A 19,996-nucleotide genomic window follows, 5' to 3' on the forward strand; every position below is an offset into this window, starting at 1 on the left:
CATTCTGATGGAAAGCCGGATGAGAGCAGACCCAACTTGATAGAAGAGGCGTCAGAGAATGTTAAGATGCTGAAGGCAAGGTCACCAGGGCAAGTACATAGAAGATCTAGGCAAAAATGTACAGAAAAATCAGGGGTGGTATAAAATATTGATATCGCTGTACGTCACATCTTTATCGCTTATGTTAATGTATCTACTGTATACACCCACTTCAAATATCGACAACGAGTATGTGAAGTTACACACTTAACATATTTACTTCACTGAGGCAAATTTTACCCAAGAGGAGACTGAGGACAGCAAAGGAATGAGAGTCTCTTATATTTACTTCTCTCAGAAAACAAACTTTATCCAAGACCAGACTAAGGCCTACAAGAGAACTAAGGTCTCCAATATTCAGTCTTCCAAGAAGACTTAATTTACACAAGAGGAGACTGAGGGCAGAGAGAGAAGAGGGTCTTCTAAATGTACTTCTCCAAGGAGACAAATGTTCCCATGTGAGAAGATTAAAGACAGCAGGAGAACGGGGGTCTCCTCTTTTTACTTCTCTAAGAAGAGAAACTTTATCCAAAAGGTGACTAAGGGCAGCAAGATAAGGAGAATAATTGATCATTACTGGTCTAAGCAGACAGATTTTCATCAGAAAAGATTGACTGTCTCCTATACAGTATTTACTTCTCTCAGTAGACAAACTTTATCCGAGAGGAGACTAAGGGCAGCAAGAGAACGAGGGTCTTCTCTATGAAGACAGACATTTTCCAAAAGGAGACTGAGGGCAGCAAGATCATGAGAATCTTTTATATTTACTTCTTTAAGGAGATAACTTTTTATCTATGAGGGGACTGAGGACAGAGAGAAGAGATCCTCATATATTGGCATTTCTAGGACAACAAACCTTATCCAAGAGGAGACTAAGGGCAGCAAGAGAACAAGGGTCTTCTCTATGAAGACAGGCATTTTCCAAATGGAGACTGAGGGCAGCAAGATTATGAGAATCTTTTCTATTTACTTCTTTAAGGAGATTACTTTTTTATCTATGAGGAGACTGAGGGCAGCAAAATCATGAGAATCTTTTATATTTACTTCTTTAAGGAGATTACTTTTTTATCTATGAGGAGACTGAGGGCAGCAAGATCATGAGAATCTTTTATATTAACTTCTTTAAGGAGATTACTTTTTTATCTATGAGGAGACTGAGGACAGAGAGAAGAGTTCCTCATATATTGGCATTTCTGGGACAACAAACTTTATCCAAGAGGAGACTAAGGGCAGCAAGAGAACATGGGTCTTCTCTATAAAGACAGACATTTTCCAAATGGAGACTGAGGGCAGCAAGATTATGAGAATGTTTTATATTTACTTCTTTAAGGAGATTACTTTTTATCTCTGAGGAGATTGAGGGCAGCAAGATCATGAGAATCTTTTATATTTACTTCTTGAAGGAGATTACTTTTTTATCTATGAGGAGACTGAGGGCAGAGAAAAGAGATCCTCATATATTGGCATTTCTAAGACAACAAACTTTATCCAATAATAATAATATATGTATTCATTTCTCTCACCCTAAAACTCATCTGGTCTCCAGCTTAGCAGCGACCATGAAGAGGACATGTAGAAAATAAATAGATGAAATATTGCTAAAAAAATTTCGTAACATCCCATTGCGAGTCCTCTAACTGTCTATATGCACTCCAACCATTGCTTGAGATGTCCCCCCCCATCCCTCGTGCATTCCGGGCCTAAACGCTCCTCAAGCGGCAGACACGTAAATGGCACCATTAACTCAGACAATCATGCGTGTCGTCTGCGTCCACGCTGAGCATTAGCGTCTGCCTAGGTGCCTGCCAGTGATATTAACTCAGACACTTCAGATCTGACAAGAAAATGATGCTTAATATGTTCCTGGGATTGTGTTCAAAGGGAGATGACCTCTGCTTAATCACTTGCTCGCCAGTCAACCCGAAAGACCGGAAGGATAAAGAGAGTTTAGGTGGAGGAACACTTTGAGGTATAAAAACAGGTCAATTAAAGCAGTGCAAATTATGCCAAATATATATACATGTATGTATATAAAAGTGAACATTTTACATTGTATACCAGTTCTGAAAAAGTGCACCTTTCATATAAAAACCATGCAAGGAATTTGACACGCTGGTAATCAACATAGCCTGGAGTGGAACCTCTCAGGTTGAACCCAACACATTCCAGACAATGTAATGTTTGTCTGGATTAAATAAAGTATTTTTCCCCAACGGAAATAATTCATAAGCAATAATAAGAATAATCTGTTTCAGGGTCAAACCGTCATCATCATAAAACCTTCATTAATTGTACATGGAATGGCCGTCAGCATTTTTTTTTTTTACACGTGGATCACATGTCTTGTGCTGTTGTCGACAGAACTAGCATAAGTATGTATGTGTATCAATGCACTGAGAAAAGAAGGTTTGGTGGTGTTTTAAATCAGCAAAATACGTGTATAAGTGTTCTTGTTTCACATAAGGATTGTGAATGAGGGGCAAAATTCCCCAAAAAGTGCAGTTCCCCTTTAAACAGGGTCTTCCGGTCCAATATCGGATATAATCGGCACTACATCGAAAAGCACTGATACAAACAGTCGATTCCAGACTCAGCATGACCACGACAACAGTGAGTGCTAGAATGGTAAGCAAGGAGTAGGAGTGATGTTAACACTGCATCAAGTTTCCCTGTCATGGTTCGCAGAACAGAATTCGGTACCATTTCCTGTTCTGCGACTTTATTTGTATGTGTTTCCTGTCTACTCTGTTTTACACCCATATAATCAGGCTCGATCCGGTTCGTAAGCCCAGCATCGCCGCTAAAAACGACGCTGATTCATTCAAAGGCAAACGTCCATAGGCTTGCTTTTTGCATTTTCCATCTAGTTCTTCAGTTGTACTTTTTCCCCTGGATGACACCTCACGTCAGGGGTCTCAAACATGCGGACACTAGTTTGAGGCCCCCGACTTGATATGAAAGTTTAATGTCAGTGCGGCCCGCGCAAGTTTGATATGGATGCTGTATGGTATCATGTACCCAGAAAAAATTATTACGTTTGATTAATGTTCATGTTAAAGGTTAAATAACTGTTAATAGTTATCCTCCCTATCCGTGTGGAAGTGGTAAGTTTTTGGCTATTTAAGTTTAAAGGAAATAACTTGAAGGCTACCGTTTAGGTCGCTAGCTCTCTCGTTTGAGAGTTAGCATGTGTCTCAAGACCCTGCAGTTGCGCAATATGTTGTATATAAAGTATAAATGTGACTATAGTCGTGTTTTGTCATGTCTACAGGGCTCTAATAATGCTTTGTTAATTTTAATCTGCAAAAAATAATTAGTCTACCCACCAACTACATGTGGTTTCTTAAGTTTTTATTTGCCGTTTTATTATTATTATATTTATTTATTTATTACTGATTGATTGATTTTCTTTATTCTTGATTTGCTTATTTATTTTTCATCTTATTTTATGTAGAAAAATAAAAAGTAAGATATTTGAGAATAGTGGAATGTTTTATCAGAGCTTTTATTGTAGAAAATCGAAACCAAAGCAAAGTTTATTCATTTTTCTGCTTTTAATAAATGCGTTTTTTGGGTTTTTTTTTTTTTGGAAAACCTGATGCGGCCCAGTCTCGCCCAGACCCTAGCTCCAGTGGCTCCCAAGTAAATTGAGTTTGAGACACCTGCCTTACGTTGTAGACGCTTTTGTTCACCTTTTTGATCCTGTTTTCATCTCGGTGTCCCACTTACGACAGCCCAAAACAACCCTTGACATTCCCATGGTGGCACAGACCCAGACCCAAGTATAACACCAAGTCCAAGCTTTTCAAGCAGCGTTAAATGGGAAACTCTCACGATAACAGAAGGATGACCAGCCCCTCTCAGTTGGGTTTCAACGCATAATTGAGCACCTCGAACCTCGCTTTATTATGCCTACAGCTGCCACTACACTGTGGATAAAACTATACCCCAGATGCTTAAGAAGTAAATGGATCAGTTTTTCCTCACAGCTAATGTTGTGGATTATTGATCTCTGAGGAAAATCACTTGATCAAGCCTTTTCTAACATGCCATAATAAAAAGTATGGATGGTTTGTATGTATATCAGGGTGATATCAGTATCAGAAAGTGAAAAAGTTGTCATTTTTGTTTGCATAAAATCAATCCCACTCCTCTGTGTATTCCTAATTACATTGCAACCCTTCATTTTCAAGAAATGAAGTATAATTTAAATAAAAAGATAGAAAATGAATACATTGTGACAAAACCCCAATAAGAGGTGTTCAAAAAGGATTGGAATCCGGCCTGTTGAACAGTTGAACTTAAAAAAAAAACGTTGAACGTTCAGACCAATGAAGCTGATATGTTAAAGGGAGCAAAGACTTTGCACAGAGTCGCTTCTCTCCCGCTGCTCACTGCCTACGCACAGATAGACGAGTGTGTGCGGTTTTGACAACAAGACAACTTCTTGCTGGATAAGGTCACACAGGAGACACGACTGCTGCAGCTTCGGCAATTGAACCCTTCTGGAGACGGGGACAGTTACATAGCTTGCGGACCTTCACACCTTGCAGCAGTCGATAGCAGTAATCATGCAGTACAGCACTGTGTGTGTGTGTGTGTGTGTGTATGTGAGAAAGAGCCACCGGCCGGACTCTTAAAATGTCAAAGTCACTTACTGGCAGCAGCCATAACAGCCTTTCTTCTACGATACAAAAATGATAGCATGGGACATTTTACTGTACGTTTTACTGCATTGCACATCCTGTTTGGAGTGACAATCATATGTAATTAATAGGGTTGAAAAGTAGTATATTTTGTTTGTCAAGTCAAGTTTATTTATATAGCCCTTATTCACAAAAGAGCCTCAAAGGGCTTAACAAGCAGGCATTTTGGTACGATTAATCAATTAATTTTATTATCCCAAGCCTAGTGCCCACAAGACAGTTTCTGCTGGATGAGAAATCTTGTCAAGTTTCAACCTCGTGAGATCTTGTGACACCCCTAGTAACCTGTTCAATTCTCATTGATGACGTTTTGCTTCTTTAGCCGTATTATACTGAGCAGCCAAGACACGGGTATTTGTGTACCACTCTGGGTGCTATGCTACTTCGCTATCAGGTTCATTAACAGTTCTATGGTTGTCATTACATATATGAATCACCGGTGGCCTTTTGTGTTGGCATCACAAGGAAATAACATTTTCAAAAACAGACTTAAGTTGACTCAACTGGTGGGTCGGAACCCAAAATGGGTCAAGGGAACCCAGCTAGCTAAAAACTACATTCAAATTTTATCAGCATCTTCCTTATTAATGTATATTAATTGGGAATATTTTAATGCAGGCAGTTGACATGTTCCTCCTCATTATCTAAATAACATAACTGGTTTGACTTAATAGTCATGGGAGAGGGTGGTTGCTTGAGATCATCTCTGAGCTGAAGTCACAACACTCAGCATGCAGAGTTCTTGTGAGAGGTTTTTGAGTTTTTGAGGCACTGCAAAGTTTGGTTGGTTTACAATCTGTGCTGCCTCTTAGGTGTTCAGGTTGTTGAGGTTCCACTGCACACTAAGTCGGCAAAGGGGAAATGTAGTGTTTTCATACATTAGCTTCTTACTTTCAGTTGGAGCAACTCCTCAAGGTCTTCAATCCTTTGTTCTGCTCCTCGTCTTCTCCCACGATCAATCTCGGCAGTGCTGGCTGGGGACAGAGACCTGGATCGCTGCATGGGCGCACCCTGGGACAGGTAAGCCAAGAGAAGCACTGAACATTATCACAGAGGCACGTAGCCGTGCAACAATTAACATCTGTACATGCTGAGTGAATGCCAAACATGCGCATGAATGAATGAAGCGACCGCTCCCTCTTCACCTTGAAAAAAAAAAAAAAAAAACACGCATTGTCGACTTTGGTACACACAGATGCTCGTGTAAACAAACGGGTTACCAGAGGAATAAAAGCAAGCTGGGCTAGCAGGCTGCATAAAGCTGAAGGGAGAAAGTTCAGTGTTTGTGTGTGTGTGTATGAGCAAAAGGTTTCTCTCTGCGACTGGCTAATGAGTATGTTCATTTCCATTTACATTGTTTCTTTGACAATAATGATGTCCCATTAGGGGAGACTAAAGGGGCTATAGATTCCAGAATGTGCTGGGCTTCATTACAAGAGGTGGGCAGGGAGGTCGCTCTAATTGCTCTACGAGGGGCCTCCAGGTTACACTTGATAGGACAACCGATTAGCAGGGAGGGGAGGGGTTGTAGTTGGCTGGCCAGCTTCTTCTCTCTCTCAAAAAAAAAATCAAATAAATAAAGAAATAAGTGGTGTTGCCATGCTGTATAAAAAGCAATGGGAACAATATGCTGGCGGAATACGAATACGGGAGGATAGGAGGCGCCCTGTGGTGCCAGGAGGCCTGACCAGATGGCGGCTAAAAAATGCAGGGCGCCTTAATGCACAGCAGTCCTTGAGCTGGAGTGGGAGTGAAGTGCAAAGAGGAAGAGTCTTAAATGAGACGGCGGATCATTAATTTGAGCTCCAATGGCCGTTAAAAGCTGCAAAACCGCATACAAGTTTTCAAACAAACTCTGGAGACGTGTGTGTGTGTGCGTACGTGTGTGTGTGTGTGTGCACGACGGCTACGGCTGACTCTGGTGACCTGGTGCGCCTGCATGGGTGCCAACCATGTGTGCCTTAATGACTGCACGCAACTAATTAGCAGATTGATCTGCATATTCCTGATGAGAGGCACGTCAATTGGCGCGACCTGCTCGAGGAGCAGAATGGCCAAAAGGGTTCAAATCAACCCCAATAAGATGAAGTTGGGTGAAGCGACTTGCAGAAGACTCCTTTATTGTGGACTTTTGGTGGATCATTTACTATCTACCAACACTGTACACAGACCAAGGCAGGTCTATAACGCTAAGCACCAGGTATGGACATAATTAATTAATACTGATCACTAAGAATGCTGTCAATTTTGTGCAATTGTTGATTAATAATACTACTTGGCTTCAACCAGCAGAAATGTTGCTTATTCGGCCTCTGCAGCCTAAAGAACAACAACAGTCCGTAACTGATGTGAGGCTATGATAGAAATCCACGCCTTGGAAGCATTAATCTGCCAAATACAACATAATACTTATGTGGAAACAGGAACTCAGAACATTCACAGATACATTCTGCCATCATGACTACAGTTCCCAAAGCCAACAAACATTTCTATGATTTGGTGACACAAGTTTCTGGTGAAACAATAACAAAAGAAAACATTCCTTTATCTCTATCTGGTCTGTTTACCCTCACTCTGTCTGTGAACATACGTAGCTTGTTGTTACAACTCTATATCGTAGCTGGTATGCATCATAACGCCGCTTCTCAACACCACATGGTCTGCCAGAGAATAAGAAGATGTAACAGAAGGGATCAGTGTAGTCAACGAGTGGCGAGTTTGTCGCAATATTTAGAGAGTATTCACACCGAGCTTGTCAACGAGCAGCCGGTGCTGCTATCCACCACAACTAAGCATTTCAGAATCATTTGTCAGTCCATTTGTATGTCTCTCGGACAGCATCCATTACAATCACATGCACCTCTCATCAGGTTATTCCATTTAGACGATGATGGCATTTAGTGATGGTCTACCTTTTGCAGCTTCCAACGACCCACTGACCGGCTAATGTCTTGGTAAAATCTGGAAATGCAACTGAGATGTACAACATTGCACATATAGTAAGTAGAAAGTATGAGTCTTAACAACAAACAGGTTTTAAGCAACATGTGTAATGACCGCACAAGCTAACCGCTATCGTATTAATAAGTTACTTCTAACCGCTATCATATCACGTTACTACAAAAAAACTCACCAAACCCCCAGCAAAAATAGGGGAAAAAAGAGCAAAAACGGAAATTCATATTATACACCTTGCACCTATAACACAAAGCTGAGATGCATTTTTGTCCCCTGAAATATATAACCTCTCAGCATATCTACACATGTTGCTTTCCAAAATATCAAAGTGTCCCCTACATTCCTTCATTTTTCACGTTATGGCCCTCTGTGGAAAAAGTTTAGACACCCCTGCTTTAGGGTGTTTTGCCGAATCACCACAAAATTTGGTACACACTTTAAGGAGACTGATGTCTAAAATGTGAGCAGGATCGCTTGGAAAAACGTGGACATGTTTACCAAAAAGAACACAACCCATAGGGGTGCCACAAAAGTAATGTATCCTCATTAGTATGAGTATCCTCATTTTTCCATGCAAGCTTCATAAATTCAACTAACGCTGTAAATGCATGGATCAAATCTGCAAATATGACTTGTATGATATGATAAAAAATACATTGTCAACATTTGATTGCACTTATTTTAAATGTGATCTATAATGTTTCCTCAGGCAAATAACCAGTAGTCCGTAACCAGGAAAGCACGTTGAGCGACATCAATACTATTTAAGTATTTGTTTGAAATGAATTGCATTACATGTATAAACAACCAGAACAGAGAGGGGACCCGCTCTCCTTCCTGCTGAAGCTTTAATGAGGACAGTGGTATAAATCAAACCGAGTGTCTGTGCGAGAGAGGCCATCTAGAAACATCTCCTGCCAAATTTAAGAGTCGGAACAGCAACAAGATCAAAAGCTCAGTGTTCATAACGTACTGCTGGAGCGCTAAATCAGCCGCTGCCTGGGCCCAAGGCATGCGTGAAAGCAGCACCACACGCCGGGCCCGCTCACAGAAGGAGAGTGTGTGTGTGTGTGGGGGGGGGGGGGGGGGGGGGGGGGGGGGGGGTTGTCGGGACAAAAAGTTGGCAAAGAAGGGTCTACTAATGAATCACATGACTGTCAACACACCATTGCCTCTCTTTTGCTTCTTCTGCGGCTTTGATCTGAAGCGCGAGTGCTAATTTTACAGAAGTGTGGGCATGTAAGGGTCTCGCACATGTGTCGTCTTAAGTGGCTAAAAGTGCAATTTGTGTGGATGCCGACCCACCTGCTGCCTTCTGACAGTAGAGATGTGCAGCAGGGCCTTGTCCTCTGGCACCTCACAATTAATCCTCCCAGATGTGGCGACGCCATCCTTGGGTGCTGCTGCCTGTGTAGGGAAAGCCAGGTGGACAAGAGCTTCTGTAAGTTCATTTACATTAGTATGCGGCTTGAAAAAAAAAAAAATAAAATTAGTAATAACAAGAGCTTGTATGCTGCCCCCCCATCACATGTCGGCACCTGGTAGTGTAATGGTACAACTGCTGCCTTTAAAAGGCAGAATGCATAGGTTCCATTTTAACACAAGTCAATTTAATTTTTTTTGTCATTCTCTTAATTTGTTAATTTACACTAAAAAATAATGTATTGGGCTGCACGGCGCTCGAGTGGTTAGCGTGCAGACCTCACAGCTAGGAGACCAGGGTTCAATTCCACCCTCGGCCATCTCTGTGTGGAGTTTGCATGCGTGGGTTTTCTCCCACATTCCAAAAACATGCTAGGTTAATTGGCGGCTCCAAGTTATCTACAGGTATGAATGTGAGTGTGAATGGTTGTTTGGCTATATGTGCCCTGTGATTGGCTGGCGACCAGTCCAGGGTGTACTCCGCCTCTCGCCCGAAGACAGCTGGGATAGGCTCCAGCACCCTTGTGAGGAAAAGTGGTAGAAAATGAATGAATGAATAATGTATTGAACAATTTGTTGCCCTGGTATTGTTGATAGTCCAAATAAAAGTCAGTGTCGGACCCCTGTGTGTATGACAAAATTACCTATCAAGATTAAAGAGGTGTCAAAACATGCACCCCTCCCTTGTACCTGTGCTTCTATTTTTCCGACAAATTATTAACCCTCCAAAATAGGTGGCGTTGAGCTGAATACATATACCATCACACTCTGTTTACTATCACAAAAAACTTTCAACACCGCGGCATCCGGCTGTGAGCCAGGGCTGGTGGTGTGATTTAAGAGCAACATTACCATCTCATAGCAGACCTCAGGCTTTCTGGAACCTTCACCAGCATCCATGAGCGATAATGTGCTCATCCTGTGGGCAGTCATTCAACCTACTGGATGCTCTCCCGTCAAGCACCACCAGGCAAGGCAGCGTTTATTCAGTCATGAAAAGTTCCATGTTAGTTTAAAGCAGAGCGATTCAACTTGACTCTTTTGGGGGACACATTTTTCTAAAATCAAGGGCCACTACCTATCTGTAATGTCAGTGTAAGGCTCTGCTATACCTAAACATGTTTCATTCATTCATTCATTTTCTACCGCTTTTTCCTCACGAGGGTCGCGGGGGTGCTGGAGCCTATCCCAGCTGTCTTTAGGCGAGAGGCAGGGTACACCCTGGACTGGTGGCCAGCCAATCACAGGGCACATATAGACAAACAACCATTCACACTCACATTCATACCTATGGACAATTTGGAGTCACCAATTAACCTAGCATGTTTTTGGAATGTGGGAGGAAACCGGAGTACCCGGAGAAAACCCACGCATGCACGGGGAGAACATGCAAACTCCACACAGAAATGGCCGAGTGTGGAATTGAACCTTGGTCTCTTAGCTGTGAGGTCTGCGTGCTAACCACTCGACCGCCGTGCCGCCCCCTAAACATGTTTACCTCACCAAATGATTAATATGCTCATAAATAAAGCTATATAAATATGTGTTCAGGCTAGTCAAAGATCCTCTATAAGCCAGGAGTTCTCTGCTGTTTTTGTGAGTTGCTGGCAAGTTTTGAACTGAACACACAAGGTAAATAGCTCTGCTTTATAGGGTGTCCTGTATTTATTACAATGGTTAGCTTATTTCACTAATCCATCCACTTTTCACCTGTTATTTAAAGTTTTTATTGTTTTTTCATCATTATTGCTTCTTTTTAAACAGTTTACCCCTGGAACAGATAATTTATATTTCCATTTATAATCCCATGGGAACAGGTTGTGTTTGACTTTTCGGGTTCCACTGTGTACATGATACAAATCACGCTTCGGATGCACAATTAAAGTGCAACAAAATCACAGCTTGACTTAGGTCTTCCTTTGATCATCATTAATAGCTAGCATCAAATAAAGATGCGTCTTTAATACCGAGACGCACTTTGTAACATCTGTGACATTTCTGTTTTTAATCAAAAGCACAATCTTGTTTTTTTTTGTGCTTGTTTGGACTCCAGCAGCTCCCTTCAGCAGTTTACCATCTGCTCCGGTGTTAGCACTCTTTTAGCCTTCCTGTCAGAATGTCTCCTGGAGCATGTTTAAAAATTTAATACACTCTGACATTTATCCTCCACGTTCTTACTCCTCATCTGCATCATTGTGCAGCTTAAGGAAGGCCCAATGAATATGCTACTTGTGTGTGGGCTGAGTAAATAAATAGCGTTGTCAACAACGCAAGCAGCGGTGCGCCTCTGGAGCCGAGCCACGTCCACGTCCTTAATGACACGGCCTCCGCTGGTGCGCCTTCTTTTTTTTTTTTTTTTTTTTGCCAGCTCTCATTAGATGAGAACCTCAGCGTTCGCACAGCCCACCTCATTAACGAAGCACAGCCATGTGCCGCCTCGGATACATGGCGCTTGTTTAAGCACATATGCGCTGGGGGTCAAACAGACTGCGTGGGAGGACTCAGGGCTACACACACACACACACACACACACACACACACACACACACACACACACACAAACATATACACAGCTTACCTTCCACTCACTGTCCTTCTTCTAAGTCCCTCTCCACACCAGTTATCACACACTCATACATATATGCACGCACTTATTCTTTGAAGAATCCCTCTTGCATGCCAAGTGCACCTTAGCCTGGTGGGGGGGCGTGCACCTTGCAGGCACCTTGCTTCTAAAGCAGAGTCAGTCGCCTCCTCAATGTGCATGTGTGATTGTGATGGCGTTTATACTGTATGTACTCTATGTAAGCATGCATGGCCTGATTATAGCCACTTTGTAATTAAATTAAGAGTCATCAAATGACGTCAAAACTAAATTTTTAAGGACCTCCTGCAAAAACTATCCAAAAGCCCTTTAGAATAGCAGTGGTCGGTTGTTGTCACAACCTATTGCTCTGCTGTCTTTAGAGACTTACAGCAAGACAGTAGTCAAAGCTTTGCTCTGCTGCAAAACTGCAGGGATAGATCCTCCATATGACAGGAGCATTTTGTTGTTTCAACGAACATACTGCAAAAATACCAGTCACAGATTCTAAATGTGACCGGACTGTGCTGTTTTTAAGGACCTAATGCAAAATGTAGTCAGGAGTCCTCTGTTTTAATAAACAGAATAATGCAGAAATGTCAGTCAAAGATCCTCTATATGAGTGCCCCCCCCCCCAAAGTTTTTGGACCCATGTATCACTATGTGTTCTCCAAAAAGCTCCAGCGGACCGGGGAGGGGTAAAACTAAGGCAGGAACAACATCAAATTAACAGCACAAAGTTAACACAGACCCGTCATCAACCAGGAAGAGCCTGGAGTTTGTTTGTCAGAGAGAAAATTATCAAAGATCCTCCACATGACTGGAGCATGCCACTTGTTTTAAGCAGGTGTAATGTAAAAAAATGCCAATCAAAGATCCCATATATGACTGGAGAGATCGGATATTTTAACGGACATATTGCAAAAAATGCCAGTAAGAGATCCTCCAAATGACAAGAGTGCTTTGCTGTTTTTAAAGACCTACTGAAAAACGGTAATCAAAGATCCTCCAACTAACGAGGGTACTCTGCTGTTTTAATGGGCATATTGCAAAAACACCCATCAATGATCCTCTTTATGACAAGAGTGCTTTGCTGTTTTTAAGAAACCGTTGTGAAAGATCGTACTCATGACAGGAGTGATCTGTTTTAACAGACGTTCTGCAAAAAAAACCTTGCAGCGACTTGCTTCCACAACAGGGCTAATCACCTCTTCTGTGAAGATGTGTGTGTGTGTGTGTCCTGATTACAGGCACACGGTAATTAACAGTGATCAGATTTGTTCTGTGGCGTAAATGGCGCACGTGTAGAACATTAGACCTGGCAAGTCTCATTCCGCATTCAGCTGCAGGGCTCGGCAGCAGACGGGTCACGAGCTTTGGGGGGATTGGGGGGGGGATGCCATCGCAAGCCCTCTCTCCATATGGTCGGGCCCGCTGCACACTCGCCAGCGAGGCCCGCGAGTGCCAGACAAGTTCCCCCAAGAACCTAATCGTGTTCGGTAATTACCAAGACGGTCTCCCCCCGCCCCCTCCCATTTATTCCTCCTTAGACTCACACTTACTTACTTGCTGTCTTGCTCTCGCTGCACCTGCATGCTCGTTTCTCCTTCACGCTCACTGTTTAGCTAAACTAAATAATTAATACACTGTAATGCAAAACGAAAATAAACTAAAACTACTCACAATTTGAAGACACCTAACAGCCTGGTGCCGTTTTATAGGTATTACAGAAATTCATAATGTATATTGTCTTATGCATAATAATAGTGGTTTTATGTTAGCGTCTATTTGGTACATTTTATTTAAATACCTTAGATTTTGTTCATTGTATCAATCGATTTATAGCCCTTTACTATGGTTATCGTCACACTTTTTCTTGGCTACATAATGACACATCAAAAGGAGTTGGACTTTAGCCTTTTTCTAAATTATACTGAATAGAAAACAGCCTACATCTGATTTTTCAGTAACAGTGTATTACTTTCATGATATAATCAGTGCAATATACTAATAATACTGACATGCAAACATGCATGGATCCACATGAAGAGTGTAATTGTACTACATCAACCTCTATTGCATGATGAGAGTATTATCATGTGTGCCGTTTTAAGCAACAAACATGTCAGTCTTGACTGTGTGGAATTGATAAATAATTGAAACAGATGCGCCAATATGGCCTCTGCAGCACATTGAGGCTCCAGATAATTTAGCTAACACCCCCCCCCCCTCCCCCCGTCCCCTCCACTTTGACAGGCCAATTTAATTGAAAAAATGACCAAAATCTTCTTCACTAATAATTTATCATCCACTTCTTCTTCTGCTGTTTTGCTTCAAGTTGATTACGTCGCCAGTCACGGTAATATAATAAGGTCACGCACAGATGCCAGGTTTCTTATAATGCAATCATCACAACCTCGCTGAGGAGGTGGGGGTAAAAAAAAAAAAAGGTGATGACACCCCAGTAAGATACAGGCCTCTCTCTGACTCTGATTTGATGAGTTAAGTGTCAACGGCAGCAGGTGTGGCTGCTTTTTTCCTCTTTTTCTCTCTCCTTCTTTTACGCCTTTTTTGTCACCAGATTTTAAAGAAGGTGCAAAGTTGGCGAATGTCAAATTTAAAGGGCCAGACGGCACCAAGTGTCTACAGATTGCATACGTGTTTGTTTGGTTGGTTCTTTTTTTTTTTTTTTTTTTTTGACTTAAGTTAGACAGGTCTTTGTAGTGTTGGTGGGTAACTTTGAAGTTAGCCTTGCATACTGCAGTTTCATTTGAGCTAACCTTACTTTTGATGCTTTCTTTCATGACATGGAGCTGAGTAGAGCCCAGCTACAAACATGAACCCTACCATCAGGCATTCAGCCTCTTTGTCCCAGTACGTGCCGGTGGGGTTACTAGTTAGTTAGCACTAGCAGCAAGTTAGCATGTAAACGTTAATATGAATGAAGACACAAAAGCGATGGTTTTGAATACGAATGTCACAGTCCCAGTGTGCCTTTGTCCTAACAGTCTGCTCCCTAAACTGCATAATATACGACTTAATAACTTTAAATTATTATTATTTATTCAAAATTATTTAAATTATTTGTGCAATTTACTGTTTACGCTGTACATTGTTGTTCATATTTGATGTCATCTATTTATTTTCCACATTATTATTATTTATTATTATACGGGGGCCAGGCGACGACATTTTGTTGGCAATTTCACTGCTGTGTTATTGAGCAATGACAATAAAGGAAGTCTATCTATCTATCTATCTATCTATCCATCCATCTATCTAATAGAAAGATGGAGCGGAGGCACATACACTTATGTCAATTTATCGAGGGCTCATAATTACTGACCTGTTATTTTTTTTTTTTTTTTTTACTGTTCGATTAATAGTTCAATCCCACCCTCGGCCATCTCTGTGTGGAGTTTGCATGTTCTCCCCGTGCATGCGTGGGTTTTCTCCGGGTACTCCGGTTTCCTCCCACATTCCAAAAACATGCTAGGTTAATTGGCGACTCCAAATTGTCCATAGGTATGAATGTGAGTGTGAATGGTTGTTTGTCTATATGTGCCCTGTGATTGGCTGGCAACCGGTCCAGGGTGTACCCTGCCTCTTGCCCGAAAACAGCTAGGCTTCAGCACCCCCGCGACCCTCGTGAGGATAAGCGGTAGAAAATGAATGAATGATCGATAAATCAATATCTACATTATCGTGACAGGCCTCTCTCCAGTAATGTTAAACTGTATGTAGAAGTTTGTAAACAGGTTCCTACTTTGCCGAAATTCACTCATTGAGGTCGGACGTCACACTGTTAAAACTGTTGCACTTCTCTATAAAAAAAAAAAAAAATCTTTGTTTAGTTACAAAAGTCAATAAAGATGTTTACACAAAAGCAAAGCTTTACTGTACCCAACATAAACCAAAGCGTGACCTTACAAACAAGGTACATGCTGAATCGTGATTCAGGCGTACCGCTACACCCCTAGTATACAACAATATGATGATAGCTGGTATCAAGAGCATGTACAGGCCAGGGACCGTCTACAAATTACACCATGGGTCCTCCTCTCCGTCTCTCAAACAGCAGAGTGCAGAAAGAGAGATGCTCTGAACTAAAGACAATTAAGACCTACCTATGTACCTAAAACATGAGAGAGCATGGATGTCTAACTCACAATGGATGCTTTTCCTCTCACCCACCCTCCTCTTGTATTCCCTGTACTTTACCCACATGCTCGCTGATAATTATTACAAAAGAAACACTGCGGGCAGAGTTGGGCATTCAAAGCAGTCTGTATTCAAATGAGCGCTGTGCTCCCGTGGAGATCAGCACTTTGATCACCTCCGACTGGCAACTTCCAGCCAAACATTTAAATTTAAAATCTAAATCTCCCCCAGCACAAGCGGCTGCATTAGAATTTAACAGGTGTTCGGGAGGAAGTTGTTACGGAATTTGCAATTACGCGCTCAAATACGCACACCTTTAATTCGGTGCTTTTCACGCGTGCGTACGCAGCCAGTCAGTCAGTCAAATTGCAGAGCGGGGTAACAGAAAGCCCTCCTGACTGAGTGTTACACTTTGGGATGGCAGATCTGTTTATTTGTTTACTTTTGTGTCAGTGGGAATGTAAGTTTAGGAAAGAAAATACTTGGAAAAGCAGATAGACGGGTTAAATACACACAGCTTCATATTAATAGGAAGAAGTGAAAACATATGATCTTAAATATTGCAAATGTATTAAAACACAAAAGTATCCCATGTGCACAAGTATTCATGCTAAAAAGCCTCTCCTCTAAATGCTATATTAATTACTAGGGGAACCACCACAGTCAGTACTGTAATTAATTACCGGCTAAATGATCCATTTATACATCAGCTCCGGTTAAATTAACGGGGGTTAAGCGGTGCAGGGCGATTGCATCTCACTTAACATTTGGAGCTGATATCTGTGACAGTCCGGGGGCGCCGGCGCCGCCGCCGTCGGTTATTACTGAGAAGTCAAAACTGAACAAGAAAGAGTCTGCCGAGGTTGCAAAAATTTAATCAGCTCCTGCAAAAGACGTTGGTAAGATTTCTTCTAGTGTAATGAGTCTCCTCTATGCGACTAGCATGCAGCCGGAGGACCTGCAGTCACTTGGCAACGTGATACAATGAAAAATGAAATTGATGCTCACTTTTAAGTTGGTTTGCCTGATGGTCGAGGTGTATATTGCTGTCTGCAGGGCCTGTGGCTGTGGTGGAAGTTGCTCCTCATCCTGATGTTCACGCTGTTGTAGCTGGGCCTGGAGTTGCAGTATCTGCTGTTCTTTCTGAGACAGCTGGCTGCTCAGCTCCTGGTGGCTCTGGCGGAGCTTGGCCTCGCTTGACATTAGGTTCTGGTAGCACTGACTCAACTCGCTGTACAGCTGTCAAAAACATACATGGAAAGGAATAAGTAAGTGAACAGGTCATTTCAGAATACCCGCCATTGCAAAGTTAAGGCAGTGTGTTTTTTTACATTTTGCATCACGAGGGATTAACTTTTACCCTCGTATGCCAGTTTTCATTGTTACTTGAAATATTGCCTGTACAGTAAATGCAAGGTTTGATGATGGAAACAGTTTGACCCTGGAACAGAATAATTTGCCCCCAAACCTAATAACCGATTAGGCCACTCTTGTTGATAACTTGCAATGAATTTTGGCCAACTCATCTTTGAAGAATTGTTGTCATTCAGTCTTACATTATTATTATTTATTGAAATTATTTAAATTATTTGGGCAATTTACTGTTCACGCTGCACTTTACATTATGTTGTTCATATTTGGTGTCTATTCTATCTATTTATTCTCCACATTATTATTATTATTTATTATTACTTATCTTCTTTTGTGTCTGTTATTATATGGGAGCCAGGCAACGACATTTCGTTGGCAATTTCACTACTGTGTTTTTGTGCAATGGCAATAAAGGGAGTCTATCTATCTATCTATCTACATTGGAGGCTTTTCCAGTATGAAGACTAGGGGTGTAAGAAAATATTGTTTTGGCGATATAACGCAATACTTTGTTCCACTATACTGTATCGATATTAAAAAGTATGATATGGATATTTTTAGGCATTTATCATAGAATGTATATGGTATTTATTCAAGTGCAGATACGGCAAAGGTTCATTTCTGATTTTAATTTAAACCTCCGATCGTTAGGTGGCAGCACTTATGTAGTCAATTAGGCAAGGACACATAACACACACATAAACACAGTTCAACATGGCAGAATACCAGCACATAATAGCGGCCCCTGCGGCGTACAAGGCTGAAGTGTGGACACATTTTGGATTTCTACACAAAGTAGGGTGTGCAGAAATTGACAAAAACCCATGCTGTTTGTAAAATGTGTCGTGCCCGAATAAACTATTTGGGAAACACGACAAATCTGCGAGTCTACTTAGCGAGACACCATGAGGACCTGCTGCTAGCAAGCATTGCTACAAAAGTACTACTGTGATATTGCAGGTTTTTCAAATTGATATCACTATTTTGTTAAATAATGGTTATTTCAAGCATCCTAAACGGACTTTTTACTGATGTTAGTTACTTTGTTCCACAAAAATACTGTTCTGATGGTGGATAAGTCAGGGACTGTATAGTCTGCTTTTTTTCACAGCTAATAGAATGTGAATATTTGAGCAGGATCTTGAGACATAATTTAATTAATGTTTAATTAATGTCTAATTAATTAATTTAATAATTTAATTAAATTTGTTTTTTTATGGGGTTTTTGTAAATTTAAAGCTGGATGTTAAAGCTTTATTTATCCAAATGCTACATTTTTACAGTTTTTACAGAGAAAAGTTTGTGATACAACATAACATACTGTTCTAATGCAATAAAAATGTGTTTAGTAAGTGCATATTGCTGGTGTAATTCAGTTTTTTCCAGGAAATAACCTTTAACTACAAGAAAAACACAAAAAATATCGCCTTGTTAACAGTATCATAATATATCGTATCGTGATACATATCGTATCGCCAGATTCTTGCCAAAACACACCCCTAATGAAGACCTTTTTTAAGGTAATGCCACAGCATTTCAATGGGATTCAGGTCAGGACTTGGAGTAGGCCACTCCAAAGTCTTCATTTGGTTCTTTTACAGCCATTCAGATGTGGACTTGCTGGAGTGTTTTGGATTATTGTCCTGCTGCAGAATCCAAGTTGGTTTCAACTTAAGGTCACAAACAGATGGCCGGACAATATTTAAGTGTGACAAAAGTGAGAAATAAGGAAGCGGGCAAACACTGTAAATACATACATTTGTTAGGAGGGTGGGTGCATGTGTATGTGTACATTATGTACCCTCTGACAGGAGGTGTTGTCAGCAGTATGCGCCTCTTCCTGGTTCCTCAGCACTCTCTGCGTGTCCATGTTGAGTCCCTCCAGTTGCTTGATCAGATGGCTTTGCGCCGCCGTGTGCTCTGTGCTCCGTTTATACAACGTCTGCACTTCTGCCAACTCGCAGCTGCACACAAGACAACCGATTCGCACGCAAATTAATTACTGTACAATACAGTGACGATAATACAGCTCAATTCCCAGAGTTCCCGTGGAATTACAATCTTAAAGTGCTCCTCGAACGCGTGGAGCCATCTTTAATCACTGAGCTTAAACCTGGCGATCCCTTCACAAGCCAGAATGTGACTGACACATCAGAGCGGCTTGGCCATTAAAGGAGTAAGGTAGTTTAAAAAAAAAAGAAAAAAAACTTGCGATTACCTCTAAGGTGCGTACCGTTCCCAGACTTTTTTTTAAATCATATCGACTAAAGCTTATCTAAAGCCTGCAGTTTCCCTTTTCTCCTTCCTTTAAAGCGCATCTACTATGCAGGGCTTACCAAGTGGCTTTAGGTGAGTCAGGGTTGGAAATATTGGTGTCTTCCTCAAGCCTGAGCATTGAAAGCAGTGTACTTACGGTGATCCACATACACGCAACTTCGTTTAAACAACACCTTTACACCAAATTGTTAACTAGTGTTTACTAGTATTTCTTACAAGAGTGTAAATACTCACCCAAGTTTATGGAGCTGATCCTCTTTTGTTGCCACCTCCTGTTCTTTGATGGAGACACGAGCTGCCAAAGTACTACTATGGTTCTGCAACCTGGATACCTCCTGCAGAACTCGGCCCGATTCTTCCTCTAAATCCTGATGCACAGTTAATGCAGAAAATAGAGTAATTAAAATGGTAAATAAGCACTACATTATCCAAAGAAAAAGCATGTTAAATGTGATTTGGTGATGGATTCATTTTATTT

General features: G+C 41.3%; 1 protein-coding gene across 13 annotated transcripts in view; it reads right to left on the reverse strand.

Annotated features, from left to right (window-relative positions):
• Nucleotides 1-19,996, reverse strand: part of cntln (centlein, centrosomal protein) — a 377,543-nt gene that overhangs the window by 89,340 nt on the left and 268,207 nt on the right. For all 13 annotated transcript variants that reach the window (XR_009129018.1, XR_009129017.1, XR_009129019.1 and 10 more), the window contains 5 exons: nt 19,753-19,886; nt 19,043-19,205; nt 16,879-17,109; nt 9,009-9,110; nt 5,637-5,756 (listed from right to left, as the gene is read on the reverse strand). Coding sequence is in view for 10 of the 13 variants with exons in the window: in XM_058066867.1 (XP_057922850.1) it covers nt 5,637-5,756; nt 9,009-9,110; nt 16,879-17,109; nt 19,043-19,205; nt 19,753-19,886 (750 nt within the window). In the remaining 3 variants the exon portion in view is untranslated. The remainder of the gene's footprint in view (nt 1-5,636; nt 5,757-9,008; nt 9,111-16,878; nt 17,110-19,042; nt 19,206-19,752; nt 19,887-19,996) is intronic.

The sequence above is a fragment of the Doryrhamphus excisus genome, chromosome 1 (assembly GCF_030265055.1).
Source record: "Doryrhamphus excisus isolate RoL2022-K1 chromosome 1, RoL_Dexc_1.0, whole genome shotgun sequence".
Lineage (NCBI taxonomy): Eukaryota > Metazoa > Chordata > Actinopteri > Syngnathiformes > Syngnathidae > Doryrhamphus > Doryrhamphus excisus.